The 18,405-nt window shown below is 34.1% G+C and overlaps 1 protein-coding gene across 3 annotated transcripts in view; it reads right to left on the bottom strand.

Annotated features, from left to right (window-relative positions):
- MTA1-like (metastasis associated 1-like) overlaps positions 1 to 18,405 on the bottom strand; it is a 115,656-nt gene that overhangs the window by 75,878 nt on the left and 21,373 nt on the right. For all 3 annotated transcript variants that reach the window (XM_035372832.2, XM_035372830.2, XM_035372831.2), the window contains 3 exons: positions 15,708 to 15,737; positions 4,704 to 4,891; positions 2,584 to 2,701 (listed from right to left, as the gene is read on the bottom strand). In XM_035372832.2, coding sequence (XP_035228723.1) covers positions 2,584 to 2,701; positions 4,704 to 4,891; positions 15,708 to 15,737 — 336 coding nt within the window. The remainder of the gene's footprint in view (positions 1 to 2,583; positions 2,702 to 4,703; positions 4,892 to 15,707; positions 15,738 to 18,405) is intronic.

The following is an 18,405-nucleotide window of genomic DNA, read 5'->3' as shown; positions in this document are numbered from 1 at the left end:
TTCTCACATTTAAACAAACAAAAGAAAAAAAAAAAAAAAAAAGGATAAATGCAGAAAGCACAGAGATTGATAAAACAGGCCTTGTGATAATGATGCCAACAATATTAATAAATAACAGATACCATAACAAACAGGATATACCCAATGTAACTTCAAAACCTGTTGGAAATACTATATTCTACCAATCTGATAATTAATCCAGGATCAAATAATTGGATAAGCAGGGGAGATTTTACCATCTGCCATCGATTAACACCGAAAATGCTGAATTCTGGAGTGCAGCTATCGTTTTACTTTGTGCATCGCAAGCAATTTCGTTCACAATAGAAGATGTTTTCGTGCGAGCACAAGCGTATTTCTGAGCAATATTGGAGTCGGGAAACATCCGTCTGAAAAGTTGACCAGCGTGATCGGCAGCGCTTAGCGGCACGTTGTGTTCGATGAGGAATGCAGTAAACAAACACTCTGCCAAAATGACATCATCCGAATTCATAGCCGAATTTGAAAAAAAAAAAAAAAAAAAAAAAAAAAAAAAAAAAAAAAAAAAAAAAAAATCATCCACTTTCTTTGAAGTTGTTGAAGCCGAAGCATTAACTTCATGCTTTTTAGACTTAACATGCTTCACAATGTCGCTTCTTCCACCGTGACTTATTATGAAGTCACACATGCACACGTTGCAAAATGCATAGTTATTTCCTTTGAAGGATTCTTTAATTGTTGGAAATTTGGCTTTGTAGGCAGGCCGGAAATATTGAAAATACATTTTTTTTTTTTAAACTCATTTCATAACAACAGCGTATTAAGAAAATTCGTAGCACATGCAAACAAAACAAAACAACAACAACAAAAAAAAAAAAAAAAAAAACACACAGACAGAATGCGACAATCCACGCTCGCTCAGTAATTCCCTTGCTGCTGAAGCGAACGCAAAAAAAATAATCTGGCGCCCACAAAGAAAAGAGTGGGAGAAACAAGTTCAGTGCATTGGATTGGCTGGTTAAGTGGCGAGTTGGGAGAAACCGCAGATTACTGGATTCGAAGTAGTCGGTAGTTGGCGGTAAAACACAATGCAATTGGCGAAAATCGCTGAATTCGTGAAAAATTCTAAAATTTCGACAAAAATCACTAAAGACACTTGAAAAAGGAAAAAAATCGTAAAAAATGGATTACGATCGTAAAATCGTAAAGACAAACACATTTTCGTAAAAGTTGGCAGGTATGAATAACCCAATAAATACCTATCTCATTCAATAGACAATATCTTCATTTTCAAATTCTCTATATTTTTCATAAACTATCTTATAACCTTCAACTACTATTTCCTTTTTTTGCCATTCTTCGTAAAATTTAAATATGTGTAAGCAATAAGTATTTCCTGTGAAAAATTTTCACATTTAAACAAACAAAAGGAAAAAAAAAAAAAGGGATAAATGCAGAAAGCACAGAGGTTGATAAAACAGGCCTTGTGATAATGATGCCAACAATATTAATAAATAACAGATACCATAACAAACAGGATATACCCTATGTAACTTCAAAACCTGTTGGAAATACTATATTCTACCAATCTGATAATTAACCCAGGATCAAATAATTTAAAAAAAAATTAATTTATTAATTACATGCAGTGAAAGGAAGGATTGTCCTGTGAAGGACTTTTTAAAGGGAACTGGCTAGTATCCATATTACACATAGGGAAATCCACAAAAATGGCTATGCAGCGAAACTGTATTTCGGGACTCAAATCTCGGACCGAACTACCAGTGTTCAGCAGCTTCTAACATTCAGCTGCTGGTGGACACTCAAAACATTTGAAGCATTTTTTAGAATTTTTACATAAACATTTATTAATATATTATTTAATTAAAGCACTTTTTAATATGTTGTTTCTAGACAGAGATTTGAAAACCAATGTATCAATTTTCTAAAAAGAATGAAGACATAAAATCTCTGATAACTATGAAGCATTTAAAACTGAAGGAAGGTACAGAATAATGATAAACAAATAAATAATATTATTTTATGCAACAAGGTACTTCTATCTATCACGAGAACTACTGTCACAGTCTAACTGGAATATCATTTTGTAAAAAGCGTTAATCCTTTCAAGTAAGGCGAGTCAGGTGAAACTTTTATTTTGTTTTGGCAAATGGCAATCACAAGAAAGACGAAACAATATTATGATGAGTTTTTACTTAAAGCAAAAATCAAAAAGTGTATCGCAAATTCATCATCAAGACAGCAAATTTGAAATCCCCTCTTTTTTTAAGACATCTCTATCTAAAATGGATTAGGATAAGTTTCTGTGGCAACACACAATTGTAGATTTCTGTTGGGTTGCCTTCTAGTGGTAGACAGAGAGTAGTTTAAGGTCAAAAACTGTTCCATTATTAAAGTTACACATTTTGATAACAATTCCTTAAATAAAACAGCATTTAATATAGGAATTCAAACTGAAATATTGAATTATAAACTCAATTAAAAAAATTACACTGGATACATTTCTGAAACGATAATTCTTAAATAGAATTTACACTATTTAATGTTTAACAGAGATACATATGAATAAAGCAAAAAAACAACCTTCTGGTAATAATGGTGGTATTTCAGCTTGATACCTAGGTCCCACTCTTATTTCTCCTTTGTCAGCCAATAATGTTTTTTGCTGAGGGTCAAATACCAGAGAATAGAAGAAACAATCCTAAAACCAATAAACTTCTTTAAAAGAGTATACATTTATCAATATTAATAGTGCAATATGCTAACAATTTGCTGTATTTATTTAAATAGAAAAGTTCTCAACAAAAAGTTATTCTTGATCAAATTTAAAAAAAATTAAGAGACTAACATGATTTACACAGATACCTTTACTAGGATATAGCTTTCTTTAGAGATGTTCAGAAATTCAAAAGTTTTATAACTTCTGTAAAATCAAAAACTATAATTAGAAGGCGCTTATTTTTAATAATTTTATTTATCCATTTGAACAGTACTTTTGGCCTAATTCAGCAATATTTATTAAAGCCGTAAGAAATTAATCATGAAATCTTATTATAGAAAGCTTAAACTACAGAAAGAAAAAAATCATTTTAAAGAAAAACCTATTACTTTTTATATTGCTTGAAATTTTTATACCACAAATAAAAATGCTGAAGATTTTCTGTACTAATTTATTAAACTTTAAAGTAATTGTCAGTCCTCTCCATTAAAAATCACAACTTACACAGTCCTCACTGCACAGCACCTATTTCCTCAACCTCATCTGAGACAGTATTTCAAATCAGCCTTCATTTGCGCACTTTTCACACGCAAAATATACTAAACAAAAATGGAGTGGACGGGGGAGAAAATTGAACCAACTGCTGCAACTGTTGACTTGAAGTTCCTGTAAAGTAACAGAGTAATGGGGATGATCGCATTCACCTGCAAGTAAAAACCATCACCTCAAGAGAAAGAGTTTTCATAAAGGTCTGCACATTGTCAGTACTGAGATCCACATCAGTTCTATTTAGAAAGACTATAGCTGCAATTATGATCCTTAATACTTGATGATTGATAGATTCATTCATTTCGTGCCATCTCTTTTATAAGCTAATACAAGCTTTCGGGTATTTGCTTCAAATACCTGGGAAAAAAATTACCTGTAGTACATTAGTTGTCCATGGTCCCCTGATAATGTTTTTTTCAGATGAGGCAAATTATTTGGTATCTTAGTGACAATAATATTATTCATGTAGCACACAAGTACAAAATGCTATGAAATGAAATGCATCCAATATAGTGCACTACCTTCTTTCACATAAAAAGATACTCATATGTTGTTGTTTGCCACATACGACAATTTTCTAAGCAGGCTGGAGCCATAAATTGATTAAATTACTGCTCCCCATTAAATTTTAACTGGCACAACCAACTTGGAGATACAGTTATTCATCCTTCTAGAATTTCAAAATTTGTTCATAGTCATATAATGAATCACACATAAATCATGCACACCAAAGCTACATTGAAACAAAATTGTCAATCAGAAATAACAAACATATTTAACAGATAAGTGTACAAAAGAACTACAGTGGACTCTCAATTATGAGGGTGTGGATTATTCATGTGAGGCCGGGGGGGCTGCGTAAAAAATGCAGGTGCAAATTTGATCATGGAGAAAGATTTTTCTTACTGCAAAAATCAAAGATTTATCTAATTGTAAAGAAGTTGAGGTAATTACCAGAATTTATTACTATAACAGTTTTAAAATTTTTATTTAAGATTTTGGGCATACAACTGTTTGATAACTGCTCGACTGGGCTGGACTTTTAATGCTTGAGTGACGCAGATATCGTTTCAAATGTCACAAGAACAGAAGAGGCATAGAGTGATACTGAAGATACAAGTGAAAAAGATCCTGACAATTCATTATATCAGTTCTGATACAATAATGATTTATGTTGAAACACTACTGGGCTTTGTCGACGAAAAGGGATTTGAATAAAATAATAGTATTCTGAAAAATATGCAATGAAATCTGATAGACATTTAAATATTCTCAATATTGATATTTTTAAAGAAATAAATTCATACAATATGCATGAAAATTGATAACTTGTATTATCCATGTTTTTCAGTTATTCGTGACCTGCTTCCCTGGTATTAACAGATAATCGAGAGTACACTGTAATTTATAAGAAAACAAAAAGTAAAAATCTAACCTCTTTATTTAAATAATACAAAAGAGATTCTGTTTCATTTAAAAGAGTTACAGAACATTTCCCTCTTATATGAGTGGCCGGGAGAGTCTCAACCTGCCTCGAGAGGAAGAGTTCTCTGTGTTTCAATTGATGTCGTTCTTTTTCTGCTAACTGTTCAGCTTCTCGCTCTTGCTCTTCTTCTAAGGCACCTAAAAAAGATTAAAAACATTTTAATGCATTTGAAATACAGAACAAGAATTTTAAATGAATCTCCTTCAACTAGATTTTTTCTAATTTACATTTACAGTAAAGCTGCTAACAAAAATTAATTTAACGGAAGAAACAAACAAACCTATTTTAAATACCTATACGAAAACAGAATTAATCATTACATAATTCTAATGCCAAGTATTGGCTTATCCAGAAACTACTTTCAGATTTTTTTCTAAGGAAGTGCATCGATAGTTCCTAGTAATGCATATAATAATTGTGTTGTCTGAAACTTTTTTTGAAAGCATTTCAATAACTGACTTATCAGCAAGCAAATAAAATAAAACTTTCTATCAAAACGATAGCACATGTATTGATTTTTATGGCATCAAAAAAATGGAAAACATGGTAAAGAAAATGGGTTAAACAACACACATAAATCAAAAAGTTCAATTCTAATGCTTTTTGTTTATGTCTAGCACTATTATTAAATTAAATGAAGTATAACAAATTAATATATGTGCAGAATGTAATAGTGCAATCAGTGTAGGCATTAAATCTAAGGAAACTTTACTGCCAGATTTTCGTTTAGAGCATTTTTACTTTGAAAGTAATTTTACAGCTGGATGAACTAATTCTTTTTATATAAAATAGCTTAATATATTTTTTAAAAGACACAATTTTTTTCTCTTAATTATAACCTTTTCTCTACACTATGTTACACACCTACCCTTTTCTCTTTTGCACTACCTCTTAAGACACTATAAATAATTTTAACCACTCAAACAATATCAGTGGTTCTTGTGGTTGATTACAAAATGGACACTACACTCCATTTTATCCTTTAATTTATTTTATAAAACATACAAACTTTTATAATATACTACTTCTAAAGTATGTAAAAAATTGTACACTATTCACATTCACTTTGTTTAACTCTTTCTCCCTCCCTACTTATCAATCCAAAACTTTTTTTTTAGATTCATACATACATAACCACATTTAAAAAATACAGTAAATTTGTTTTCAATATATCTTAATTAAATAATTCTTAGTTAATTATTAACTGAGAATTAATTAGCTAACTAAGAATTCTTAATTAATAATTAAATAATTCTTAGAAGTAGAATGTTTTGGCAGACAGTCAAACCAAATTTAATATCATCATGAATTTTTTATACATGTAAATAATTTTAGTGAAATTATATGCAAAATTGTACCATCTTTTCTAAAATGTAACATGAAAAGTCTGAAAAGGGCAAAGCTCAGCTTTTTTGGGGGGGGGAAGAGATTACAAGGGCAAATCTAGTTAACATTCAGGTAAATGTTTATCTCACTGAATTGGCGAGGTGTCGCAACGCTTGCTATGGTTTTGGCAAACATTTATCTCCTGAAAAACTATAATTGATACTGTAATTGAATAATGGTAATTGATCCCCACGTTACTATAACTGTAAACCTGGTCCTTAAAGGTAAATTTAACAGTATATGGCTTCTAGTAACTTCAAGAAATGAAAGATACTATTGATTTTTCTGCGGCCAGGGGAAAACTATACAAGACTGGAGAGAGCATCAACTCTGTTTCTCAGTTCAGAGTTGACTTGGGAGTACTGAGATTTCTATGAGATCTTGCATTGTCTTATGTTTAATGTTCTTAGTAATTTCAGTGAGAACTACTGACTATTCTCTGTTATACTGATAACAGCTGTACGAGTACATTTGTAGAACGTTCTAGAACTGTAAAATTTTTAATTTTGGAAAAATAAATTTTATCAAGCTACTACAGGTTCTGTATGCATTCAGCCCATTATTGTGTCAGAAGTGGGTTTGAATGCTGGTGACAAGAACAATGAAGGAGCAACTAAGACAGATGGAAATTGCCTTTTCTAAATTCCAAGGAAAGATAGAAGGCACTATAAACTCCATTGAAGAAGCAATAAAAGTGGGCCAGGAAAAGATGGAAAAGGCAGTCAAGTCAGTTCAAGGAAAGATTGAAGCAGGTCAAGAGAAAATGAACAGATATAATGTCATAATAGAAAGCAAATTTGAGGCCACGGATGACAGAATAGACATGGTTGAAGACAAGGTTCCAGAAACTGAAGAAAGAGCTTCTGCCGCTGGACAACAAATTAGAGAAAGAATATGTTATCGAAAAAATGGAAGAAAGAGTTTCTTCTGTCAAATAACAAATTGATGATTGAGTTTCTGCTGTTGCCAAAGAATTTGACAGCCTAAAGAAATCAATAGTAACAGCTGGACACAATTCTGAATCTTTTATATTCCTATAAATGCATTCTTGTCTCTCTCTAAATCTATCCACATATGATGGAAAGATCTCTTGCTTGTGTACAAGATTCAGTTCTATAGTGGCAGATGCAAATGAATGGGACTACCAAGCTAAGGCCTGCTGTCTCAGAGTTTCTTTGAAAGCAGATGCAGTGGATATCCTTCAGATTCTGCTCGAAAACCTGAGGCTTGACTTCAAAGCTCAATCTAGAGCATTCGAGCTGTGATTTAGGGAGAAGCATTTAAAAGACCATAGCAGGATTCAATTAAAATTGTGTCAAATGGAAACATTCCAGCAGCTCGCCACAAAAATTCAAATTGTGTCAAATGGAAACATTTCAGCAGCTCGCCACAAACACTGAAAGGCTGTCTCATCTCGCTTTTTCGGACTGCACAACAAAGACAAAAACAAGGGAAATACTGTCTCTGCAGTACTTCAGCAATTACATTTGGAATCCTGAGATACAGAAAGAGTCCCATGAACGGCACATGTCAAGGATTTAAAAAAAAAAAAAAAACCGTAGCCATGAAATTTGAGGCACTCCGGTAAGCAACTCATAGAGACCGTTACCCAATCAGAGATGGTTATGCTTGGGAGCCAGTAGATCAACTGACTGCTCATCTATATGATTTAACAAAGCAAAGCAATGCCTTGACACGGAACAAGTATGGCACCAAACCGCTCTAAAGTGGTGAAGACCATGTACTGCAAAACACCCCAAGAAACGGAAAATAAGAACACTCCCCAAAAAGGATGTGGGAAGCAGTTTACTAGATATTGGGAAGGCCCATTTTAAAGTGCTTCAAATTTCTGCAATGATTTATGGAAGTAATGAACTCTTCATCATCGGACATATCAGTGAAGTTCCTTGCAATATTACCTTCATTACAGGAGCCAATGTTACCATCATCCGAAAAAATAACGCTCAACAACTGGAAGATAAAACTCATCAGTATGCCACCCTTCATTACCATCCAGACTGTGTCTGGTGATAAAATCGAAACTGATCATTTTAAGAGGTCTTTCCTATGAAGGCTGTTTGATATATCTGGATGACATCATCACTGAGAAAAGTACTGAACAGAAATTATTAGGAAAAGTATTGAAGAGAAAATCTTAGAAATATGCTTCAGAAATTGAAGGAAACCAATCTTAGGTCCTCCCAAATGTAAATTGTTCAGATAATCTTGGACATGAGATCTCTGTGGAAGGTGTGCGTATGGATCTGGAAAAAGTGTCCGCAGTTAAATATGCCCTGAAAATGTCCATTACCTGAGAAGTTTTCTGGAGCTTTGCACCTACTACAGGAGATATGTGAAGGGCTTTCCTTCCATCGCAAGACCCCTTCACTGACAGACAGCAAGCAAAAGTTCTTGTGGACAAGAGAAGGCGAGGATGCATTTAACAAACTGAAGGAGGCTTTAATATCTCCAACAATCCTGGCATATCCTTAGCCTGACAAACCATTTATTCTTTACACAGATGTGAGTAATAAGAGTGTTGGTGCTGTTTTGTTCCAAGAAATAAATGGTGAAGTACATATCATTACATTACTGCAGCATCTATCTAAACTGGAGAGGAATTACTGCGTCACTAGAAAGAGAGTTGTCCATCCTAGTTAAGGATGCAGAACATTTATTTCCACAATTACCTCCATGGCAGAAAATTCGTACTCTGCACAAATCATGCATCTTTGACCTGTTTCTTAAATTTCAAGAATACTGAAAGCCAAACAGCTAGCTGGATACAGAGACTGCAAGAATATGACATCGCTGGCCATCATTGGAAAAAATTGTCACATGGAAATGCTTATGCCCCGTCTAGAGGATCCTGTCCACAAAGCTGCTTATATTGTTCCAGGGCCGAAGCGAAATAAATACAAGCAGGTTAATCCTGTCACACGCCAAGTTATGACTTCAACATCGGCTGATCGAAACTGATGGAGGGATGAAGAGACCAGCCAGAAGACAATGACATTAAATCCACAACTGTTTTAATGAAGTTTTACAATAAAAAACCTACTTTGCAGGAGATTTTGCAGGAGAAAACTCCTTACGAAAGGCTAGCCCCTTACTATGGCCACCGTATGCAGTGCCTCAGTCCAAGATGTTATTTGTATATAAATTTTAAATTTATGAATCTATTTATTGATTGATTTTGATCTTTTTCATGTTTGAATTATTGTTCCAGTACAGCATTGATTTTTAATATTTGTGCATATGGCCTCCTCTCTATATGGGACTATAATGCCCAGAATGTGCAGCCTTGGGAAGTAGCCAATGTTAAGAATTTTGTATAGCATATGTAAATAGTTTTAGTGAAACTGTAGTATCTTATGTATAATGTAATGTGAAAAGTCTGAAGATGGCAAAGCTCTACCAAAAAAGTAAGATTACAGGAGCAAGTCTATTTATCAATGAGGTATTGCTATTCTGCTTTAACCCATTAGCCACTGGTGTTGCGTTGACGCAACAGTCAAAATGAATGCGTATATAACTATAATTACCTAAGATATTTTATACCAGAAGATGATTCTGTGTAGGGAATATTATGAAGATTATTTCTGTAAAAAATATTTGCATTCAACAATCATTTTATTTATAATAATTAATCTCGTACTTTAAGCAAAATTTGCGACCAGGTATTTTTGCAGAAAATATTTAATGGAAGAATCCGTCTTTAAGAGTGATCTATTTTTAGTCAAGGTCACCATTTATCAGAACATTACATCAATCAGATGTTTATATTTGTGTTGGGGAGGAAGGGAAAACAGGTGTTGCGCTGACTCGACGTCAGCAGGAAACCGGTAACCTCTTATTTTACTCATTTCTTTTGATGTTCTGGTTCATGTTCTGGCTGCTTTAAAAATGTCTATAACGAGGTATCTTACATTAGAAGAAGCCCTTTAAAGACTTTTTGATGAAGAAACGGATGATGATAATGTTAATAATGACCAGAATGAAAACTGATATTGTTGTTCCCCCAGAAATTGCAGGAGCTAGTGATGAAGAAGAAGGGAATGATAATGTTTTAAACAATGATAATGATATTTTACCAAATGGTATTGCTGGGGAAGTTGAAATGCACGTAAGAAGTAAGTTTCAGCCTACTAAAAGCAGTGGTAGTCATACAAAAAAGCTTAAAAAGCAGAAAACTGAAAACTTGAAATGGATAAAAAAGGAACCGTCAGTTATGTTTCAGGAAGAGAGAAGAGAAACTACAAAAGACAAAATACAAGGTAAAACTAGTGGAGAGATTTTCAATTTTCTTTTTGGTTTAGACATTTACTCTCTTCTCGTTGAACAGACAAATACATATAGTCAGCAAAAAAAAAAAAAAAAAAAAACTTCCAGAATTTATTGCATCTAAAGCCTATATGGGAAGATTTATCGGAATATTATTGCTTACGGGATATCCTTTTTTACCTCAAGAAGAAATGTATTGGTCTCTTGATAAGGACATTTATGTTCCTATTGTACAAGATTCGATTTCAAGTTTGCAGTACAGGAATATGAAGCAGAATTTGCATTTAGCTGACAATACTGATAAATTATATATAAGATGAGACTGTATCTAAACTTACTAAATATCACGACTTTCTACTACTGGAAATAAAAAGTCTCTTTTAGATTTCAGGCGCGAGATTGCATTATTCCTTTTGCAAACTCCTATTGAGAGTGTAGAATTATCCAGAAATAGATCAGCAACAGGAAGATCTAGTAAATTCAGCATTCAAAAACCACTGCATGGAGGTAGTAGACATTTTATCGTGAAGTCTGATGATAGCAAAAGACTTCGTAGTGAAAAGTGCCATAGCCAAACTGTGTATAGATACAAAGTATGTAATGTAGCTTTACATCATGATTGTAGTGAAGCTTTTCATGCTTGAATTTTTCAATTGAAATAATCTGCATTTGTAAAAGAAATATAATGTATATTTTAATATTAAATATATTACAAGTAAAGTGATTTGTAGATTTAAAACATTATACAGCTAAAAAGTAATCCAGTGCTCCACTCAAAAGAAACATCGCACGAGTACAATCCTATTCACTAAACATTCCGTAGTCTTATTCCGCTGACGTTGTGCGAACACACAACACTCGCTTTTTCCACAGGTAGGAGCATTTTTTAAAAATTTTTAATGTAAATTTATGTTATAAATGCTTAATTTAACATTTGTTATTATTTTTATGAGAAAAGAATAATTCTCTTTGTAGTTTTGGTGGTTAATTGGTTAAATTAGAGCGACAGAAATAGAAGATACTAGATTTCTTTTATCAAGCTATCAAGGGTTCTCAGTACATTCAATCCATTACGAACCTATACACAAAAAACAATATAAAAAGGAGAAATGTATTAAAACTAAAAAAGATAAAACCTGTAATCGACACAACATTTGATCCCACGGTGCAAGGATTATCAGAATTCTACTGCATTACTGGGGGCGGGGGAAAGAAATATTTATTATTGATATTTGACTATTTCCGCAGTAGCTTCATAATTCTGCATTTACAATTTCTGATAAAAACATTTATGATTTTCTGATGTTACCTCCTCAACAGACAATATATATTTTTTATAGTACCCAAAGTTTCTTAAGCTTTGTTTTCAGTTGATGCATTTCAGGAAATCTCCTCACAGTTGCTTTCACATGTTTCCATTATCACTTTTGACACTAATAACCTTGAGACCTGATACAATTTCAGCTATGCTTTGCTTAAAGTGGAGAAAAGAACCCGTATAACTTCAGATGCTTGGCCACTACTTTTAAAAACTATGTGAACAGAACACTATCTCTCACATCAGCTTCCAATGCACAGTGTCCAAGAAAATATCCTACAAGCCTGAAGCAGATTTCAATATTTAATGTTTTTTCATTTACACATCAGTCACCTGAAAATGAAGTGAATGGCATAAAAAAATAGGGATACAAGTTATAGTTACCATCAACAATTTTAATCTCAGCTGATGCTTTCAGGAATAAAATTCAGGATGTTTCAGACAATGCCTTTGTTCAGAGGTTGCAAAACTAATGTGATATTTTACAGCATTAATATCACCTAAAATCTTATTCTTCTGAACTTATGGGCCAAATGAGGTGGTTACAAAAGGAATTTCAGTGAAACTTTAAAGTTGTGTATTCACCTTCTTTAAAAATGTGAAGCTCATCTTTGCCCGTCTTCTTGGTTGACAAAGAATAATTGATTGAAAGATTTCTAAAGAAGGATAAGAAGATAGTGCTGCCTGGAGAAAAATTTTGGAAAAAGAGAAGCCCCCCTTTTTTTTCATGTAACAAACAATATTGTTTATACCTAAAATCTGAATGTGACTTATCCAGTCATAGCCAGTATTTCAAAAGTAACTCAGGGTTCATAGCCACATTTTAGTTAAAAAAATAAGCACCTATAAGCACTTTTCAAGCACATTTTAAGAAAAAAAAAAAAAAAAAAAAAAAAAAAAAAAAAAATAAGCACCTGTCTAATTACATCATACAGAACTGCATAACCTTAAAAGAAAAATTAGACTTGCAATTTAAAATATGAGCAATGCAATATTTATTAAGAGAATGAGCATTACCTCAACCATGGAAAACAATTAACTTTTTTTTTTTTTAAATTTTAAATGACAGTTCAATTTACAGAATTAGTTTACAATGAGAGAAAAAAAAACTATGCAGAACTAAACTATATTACAAGATTTAATGATGAAATTTCAGTTCAAAATATAGAAAAATAATAATAATAAGCCATACTAATTGTATTCACTTGGCACCTAATAATAAATACAATTTATTTTCCCACTCATATTAATATTTAAATAATTTAACTTAAATCAAAATTCTGAACATTTTCTAAATTTTCATTGCATAACAGTTTTCCCTTAACATATATTCCAAGCAAAGTAATTTAAGTAAAAAAGAGGAACATTTCTGAAATCAGGACACGGGAAATTCCTTCATGCAGTCATTCTTTAACAGTAAAAGCTTAACTAACCCGTATACTCAGAAACTGCGGAATATTCCGTATAGTCGAGCTAACTGGAAAAAGAGGAGGGGGGGGGAGATTGCAGCCGTTTTTTAGATTTCTCGGCTAAATAAATGATTTTGACATTTCGATATGTGCATCATATAAAAATAGACCAATGGAACTGAGAAATATTCTGCTTAGAAAGAACAGTAAAACTCTTTTAAGTGTTCATAAATAAATCTCAGACTGAACATCAAAATTAATTATCTCTGCAAAATACCGCAAACGTTATTGCGCAATACATGCGGCGTAATTCTTAAATACGTGATATAACACAATCAAAATCGGAATCAACAGCTGCCGGTATTCGGAGAATAAAGAACTAAATAAAGGAAAAGAAAGAGACTTACTAATCTGGGGTTGGATAGTGCTGCTTCAATATTAGAGATTTTGCAGAGAAAGGGGAGAACCTCCCAACCTCCGTACTGTATATTGTATTGGAAAAAAAAAATTATTAAATTATTCTGACTATTCGATTACTTTCCTTTTATTTAAGCCATTCCGAATATTATTCCTTAGAAACCTAATCTGTGTAAAAATAAACCCATTTTTGGAAGTTTATCTACACTTCAGCAGCTACTGCAACTATATTACAAGGGCGAGTTAAATGAAAGTGAGCCAATGCGAATATATGACAAACAGAGTACTTTATTTAAAGGTAGTTTCCATGAACACTGAGACATTTATCCCATTGACAAATGAGCCGCGTGATCCCTGTCTCATAAAACTCCTTGGGCTGTCGATTCAAAAAGTCTGTAACCGACTCCTTCACGGCGGCGTCCAACACGAATCTGGTACCCTTGAGATGTTTTTTCAGTTTCCCGAAAATGTGAAAGTCGCATGGCGACAAATCTGGGCTGTATGGAGGATGTTGCAGCGTGTCCCACTTGAACTTTGCCAGTTGTGTCTTAACCACATCAGCGACGTGGGGACGAGCATTGTCGTGTAGCAAGATCACACCATTCGTCAATCTTGCAGGTCGTTTGTCAATAGCACCTTTCCCGAGAAAATGACAGCCTTTGCTTTCTTTGGAGGTGGTGAATTGTTAAGTTTCCACTGTAAGCTTTGCCGGCGTGTTTCAGGTTCTTAGTGGTGGCACCATGATTCGTCTCCGGTCACAATTGCAGACAAGAAGTTGTCACCCTCATTGTGATACCGGATGAGATGAGTCAAAGCAGCGCCGAACCTCTCCGTCTTCTGGCGGTCGTTCAAAATCTTGGGCATCCATTGAGTACACAAAAGCCGATAACCGAGATGATCATGAATTATGGTGTGAACCGAACCGTGACTGATGTTCACACGCTCTGCCAGTTCATCGATGCTTATCCTCCGTTCTTGTCTAATCAGCCCATCAACCTGTGCAATTGTGTCGGGGGTGATTGCAAGGTGGCTTTGGCCCGGTCTTGGATCGTCTTTGCAACTTTCACGGTTCCTTCTCTGAACCGTTTGCTCCAACGCTTCACAGTGGCCAATGCTATGCAATGTTCACCATACACAGCAGTCATACGGCGACTAATTTCAAGTTGGGAAACACCTTCAGCTGTCAAAAACCTGACCACACCACGCTGTTCCTCTTTTGAAGCGTCCGTTATGTCACGCTACCGTCTTCAACCCAGTGTAAGAGCGCCTTAAAGAACTTTAACCTCACACTTTCGTAAATGAAGGCTGTCTCTGTGCTACGCGCATGCGCCGCAGATGATGGACCGAACCATTCTTGCTGAGGAAGGGTTGGCTCACTTTCATTTGACTCGCCCTTATATTATAAATATTCATACATATGCTCATAATATAAGCATAACGACCATAATAAACACGAATATGAACTGACCACGCTGAACGAGAATGTAAATTATTAAAATCTTGATAGAAATTCAAACGTGTGTAGTATTTGGGTGGGAGGAAAAGAATACCGAATGTACCGGAATTTTCTACGGTTTTCGCAATTTTTTTACCAATAGAACGACGTGCACCTGTCTCTACTCTTGCGCGCACCACAGGTTACGTTAATGCAGAGAAAGGGGGAAAAGCTATCTCCGGGAGTATGATTCACCATCTGACGTTCTATATAAGGAAGAAAAGTTGTTTTAGTTTCGGCTTTGGTACGGGGGGATAATGGGCGTTCATTAAAAAAAGCACTAAAAGCAAAAAATAAGCACTAAAAAAAAAAAAAAAAAAAAAAAAAAAAGGGCTTTAAAGAAAAAGTAAGCACCTATAAGGGCCTTTATATTTTATTTTCAAATATAAGGACTTATAAGCACTTGTAAGGACCGCTACGAACCCCGTAACTTAATAACCGATAGATGAACTCGGAAAAGTTCTAGTTTTTCTTTTTTTCGGGGGGGGGGGGGGGGGGCACTGACTCAGTTAAGTAAGCAGATTGGATTTTTACACAGGTGATGTATTAATAAAGTTTCACACATTTATTTTCCATTACAGTACATGGTTACAAAGTGAAAGAGAAAAACTGTTAAAGACAGATATCTAGTAATATAAACTTACTGATTAACGTGGCATCCATGTTTTCATGACCTGCAACAGACAAAACTTGCAATGACAATCTAATAAATATAAATTTAACTCATACACCGTAACAACATCAAAAAAGTACATTATGTTTAAGTAGTATAACTTATAATTTATGGTAATAGAATTTTTAAAATGCAGTGATTTGGAAGAACACAATTTAAAAACTATAGTGCTTCAAAACATATATGAGGAAAGGAACTAAAATAGCATTAGCAGATCAAGTAAAAACCCTCTAAGTCGCACCTAAATAAATTATGGATCATGTTCTTTGAGCAAGAAATATTTAGTCTGTCTACCCCACCTCAGCTTCACTGGCACCAGGAAGTCCACCAGCACCCATGACTTTGGTTTCATCTTTTACACCATGTGAGCATTGCTGAAACCAGCCATTATTTTTTATGGCAGAAGTTTGGCATTGGAAGAATTGGAGACACACTTTTTAGTTTACCCAGCTGCAGAATTATCTACTTATTTCTGCTTTATCTAGTTACGGAATATCACCACAGCAATTGCTATTCTTCGAGGATAGGCACTGAGCTGGCACAAAAACATCAGTAAATTTTTGTTGGGTGAACCAAGCAGTAAAATGTTTCAAATATTAAATGTTTAAAACTGCCCTTGTGAAAGCATCCCTCCCCCAGTGAAAGATAGAGTGAAACTACACATGGAATTGTGAGCAAAAATAAATTTTTAGGAAGCTACTGTATGGATGAAATGAACAAGCTGGTGGAAAAAAGAAGTCTAAATGTTGGCTTTGGACTAGAAAGAATTGAACGCAAGACAGTGAAGCCTGTGTAGTTGGTAAGAAAATTTGTGGATTTATTTGATGATGCCACAGGGTAAAGTCATTAAATCAAAACAGAAACTAGAAATCAGCCTCTTACCAAACAAAACCTTACTGTTATAATAAGATGAAGGAAGACATAATTGAACAACATATTGCAGAAATGCTTAAAATTATAATTCCCATTAATTATTAGCTGAAATATTAGCTGATAGCAGTAGTATAGTGCTGAAAAAATAAATAAAAACTCTCCTATCCATTAATTTTAAAGCATTGTATTTTGCTATTGACTATAGAAAATTAAATAGCATAACAAAATATTAGGTTCACCTCTTGCAAGTAATTGCGGAAACAATTAGCAAAATTAAATCCACAAAATATGTGATGACGCTAGATCTTACCTCTACATACTTCCAGATATGTGTTAAACCAGAGGACCTCATTTATTACCAAATCAGGAGTTTATGCTTTTCTTAGAATTCCGTTTGCCATATATTGAGCACTCGCCATATTTCAATGAGCCATGGATTTATATTAAAACCTCTCCTCAGAAAATCTAAATTTATTTATTTAGAAATATAATAGTAGACACAAGGGATACAACTGATGACTTATTAGGGATATACATGAAATTTGTTCACTTCTAAAAGAAACAGAGTTAAGGTGAATACAGTCAAACGTATATTTTTGGTCAAAGAACATCATTACCTGGGCTATAAGATATCTCACAGGGGAACTGAAATGGAAGATTCTAATATCGTAGCAAAAAAAAAAAAAAAAAAAAAAAAAAACATCAACTGCCTAATACGGCAGAGTTGGCCTCATTTTCAGGCCTGTGCTGCAATTATAGGACTTTCACCAAAGATTCTGCACATACAGCAAAGCAATTAATAAACTTAAAAGGGGCGGCCCACCAGCGACCGAGCGGTAAAATTGCTGAACACCGGTAGTTCGCTCCGAGGTTCAAATCCCGCGAACGGGCTGGCTGCATGGGCGTTTTCCACATGTGTAACGTGTATACGAGCCAGTTTCCCTTAGAAAGTCCTCCACGAAGGCATCTCTCCTCTTAGGCAGATAGCCCTTGTGTTTGCCATAATTAAATACACACACACACCAAACTTAAAAGGGAGGGAAAAGGTTTATTTGGTTAGCAAAAGCAAACATAGTTTTGAAAGACATTAATAGAAGCTCTTGTCTGAAAACTTCCTCAAGCAGATGGCAAATTAGAAATCACAAAGATGCATCAGATTTTGCGGTAGAGGCCATGCTTATGTAAGACGGGCAGATGGTGACATATTTTAGCAAGACACTTAACTCCACTCAAAAAAAATTATATCACTATCAGAGGGAAATGTTAGCAGTCCTTGGCAGTACAGAAATTTTGAGTCTATTTTGGAAAAGTTTAATGTTTAATTTTTATTTCGTTGTGTGATTTACCCTGTATACAAACTAGGCAGGCATCGTTAATTTGTATTCTAGGAATAATTTATCATTCAGGCTCATATGATGGGCTCTTAAACTGCAAGAATACAATTTGACAATTAAACGCATGTTGTGCATGGAAATACTACTAAACTGCTGTCAAGGTAACATGCTCTGGATGTAAACAAAATACGGTACTTTTCCGTTTCGCCGGCGCAAGCCTCGCCATTTCCCTTTCTCCGGCGCAAATCTCGCCAAGCAGACTTTATTGGCGACAACACACAGTGTACACATAAAAAAATGTTAACAAATGTTAATTCTAAGAATTTTTTATTATTTTGGAAGCATAAATATTTTAATATCGTTTAGAATTTTTTCAAATGGATCTTTTGTGTCTTTTCGCCACATAAATTCAGCGAGGTAACTTTCCAGATGATGCCGAGCAGTTCCTCTGTGTTTCTTATT

The sequence above is a fragment of the Stegodyphus dumicola genome, chromosome 12, assembly GCF_044657685.1.
Source record: "Stegodyphus dumicola isolate Sdum_Otavi_A_Nest chromosome 12, ASM4465768v1".
In the NCBI taxonomy this organism is placed as follows: Eukaryota; Metazoa; Arthropoda; class Arachnida; order Araneae; family Eresidae; genus Stegodyphus; species Stegodyphus dumicola.
Note: the sequence above shows the minus strand (reverse complement) of the source record. Positions and strands in the feature narration are given on the sequence as shown.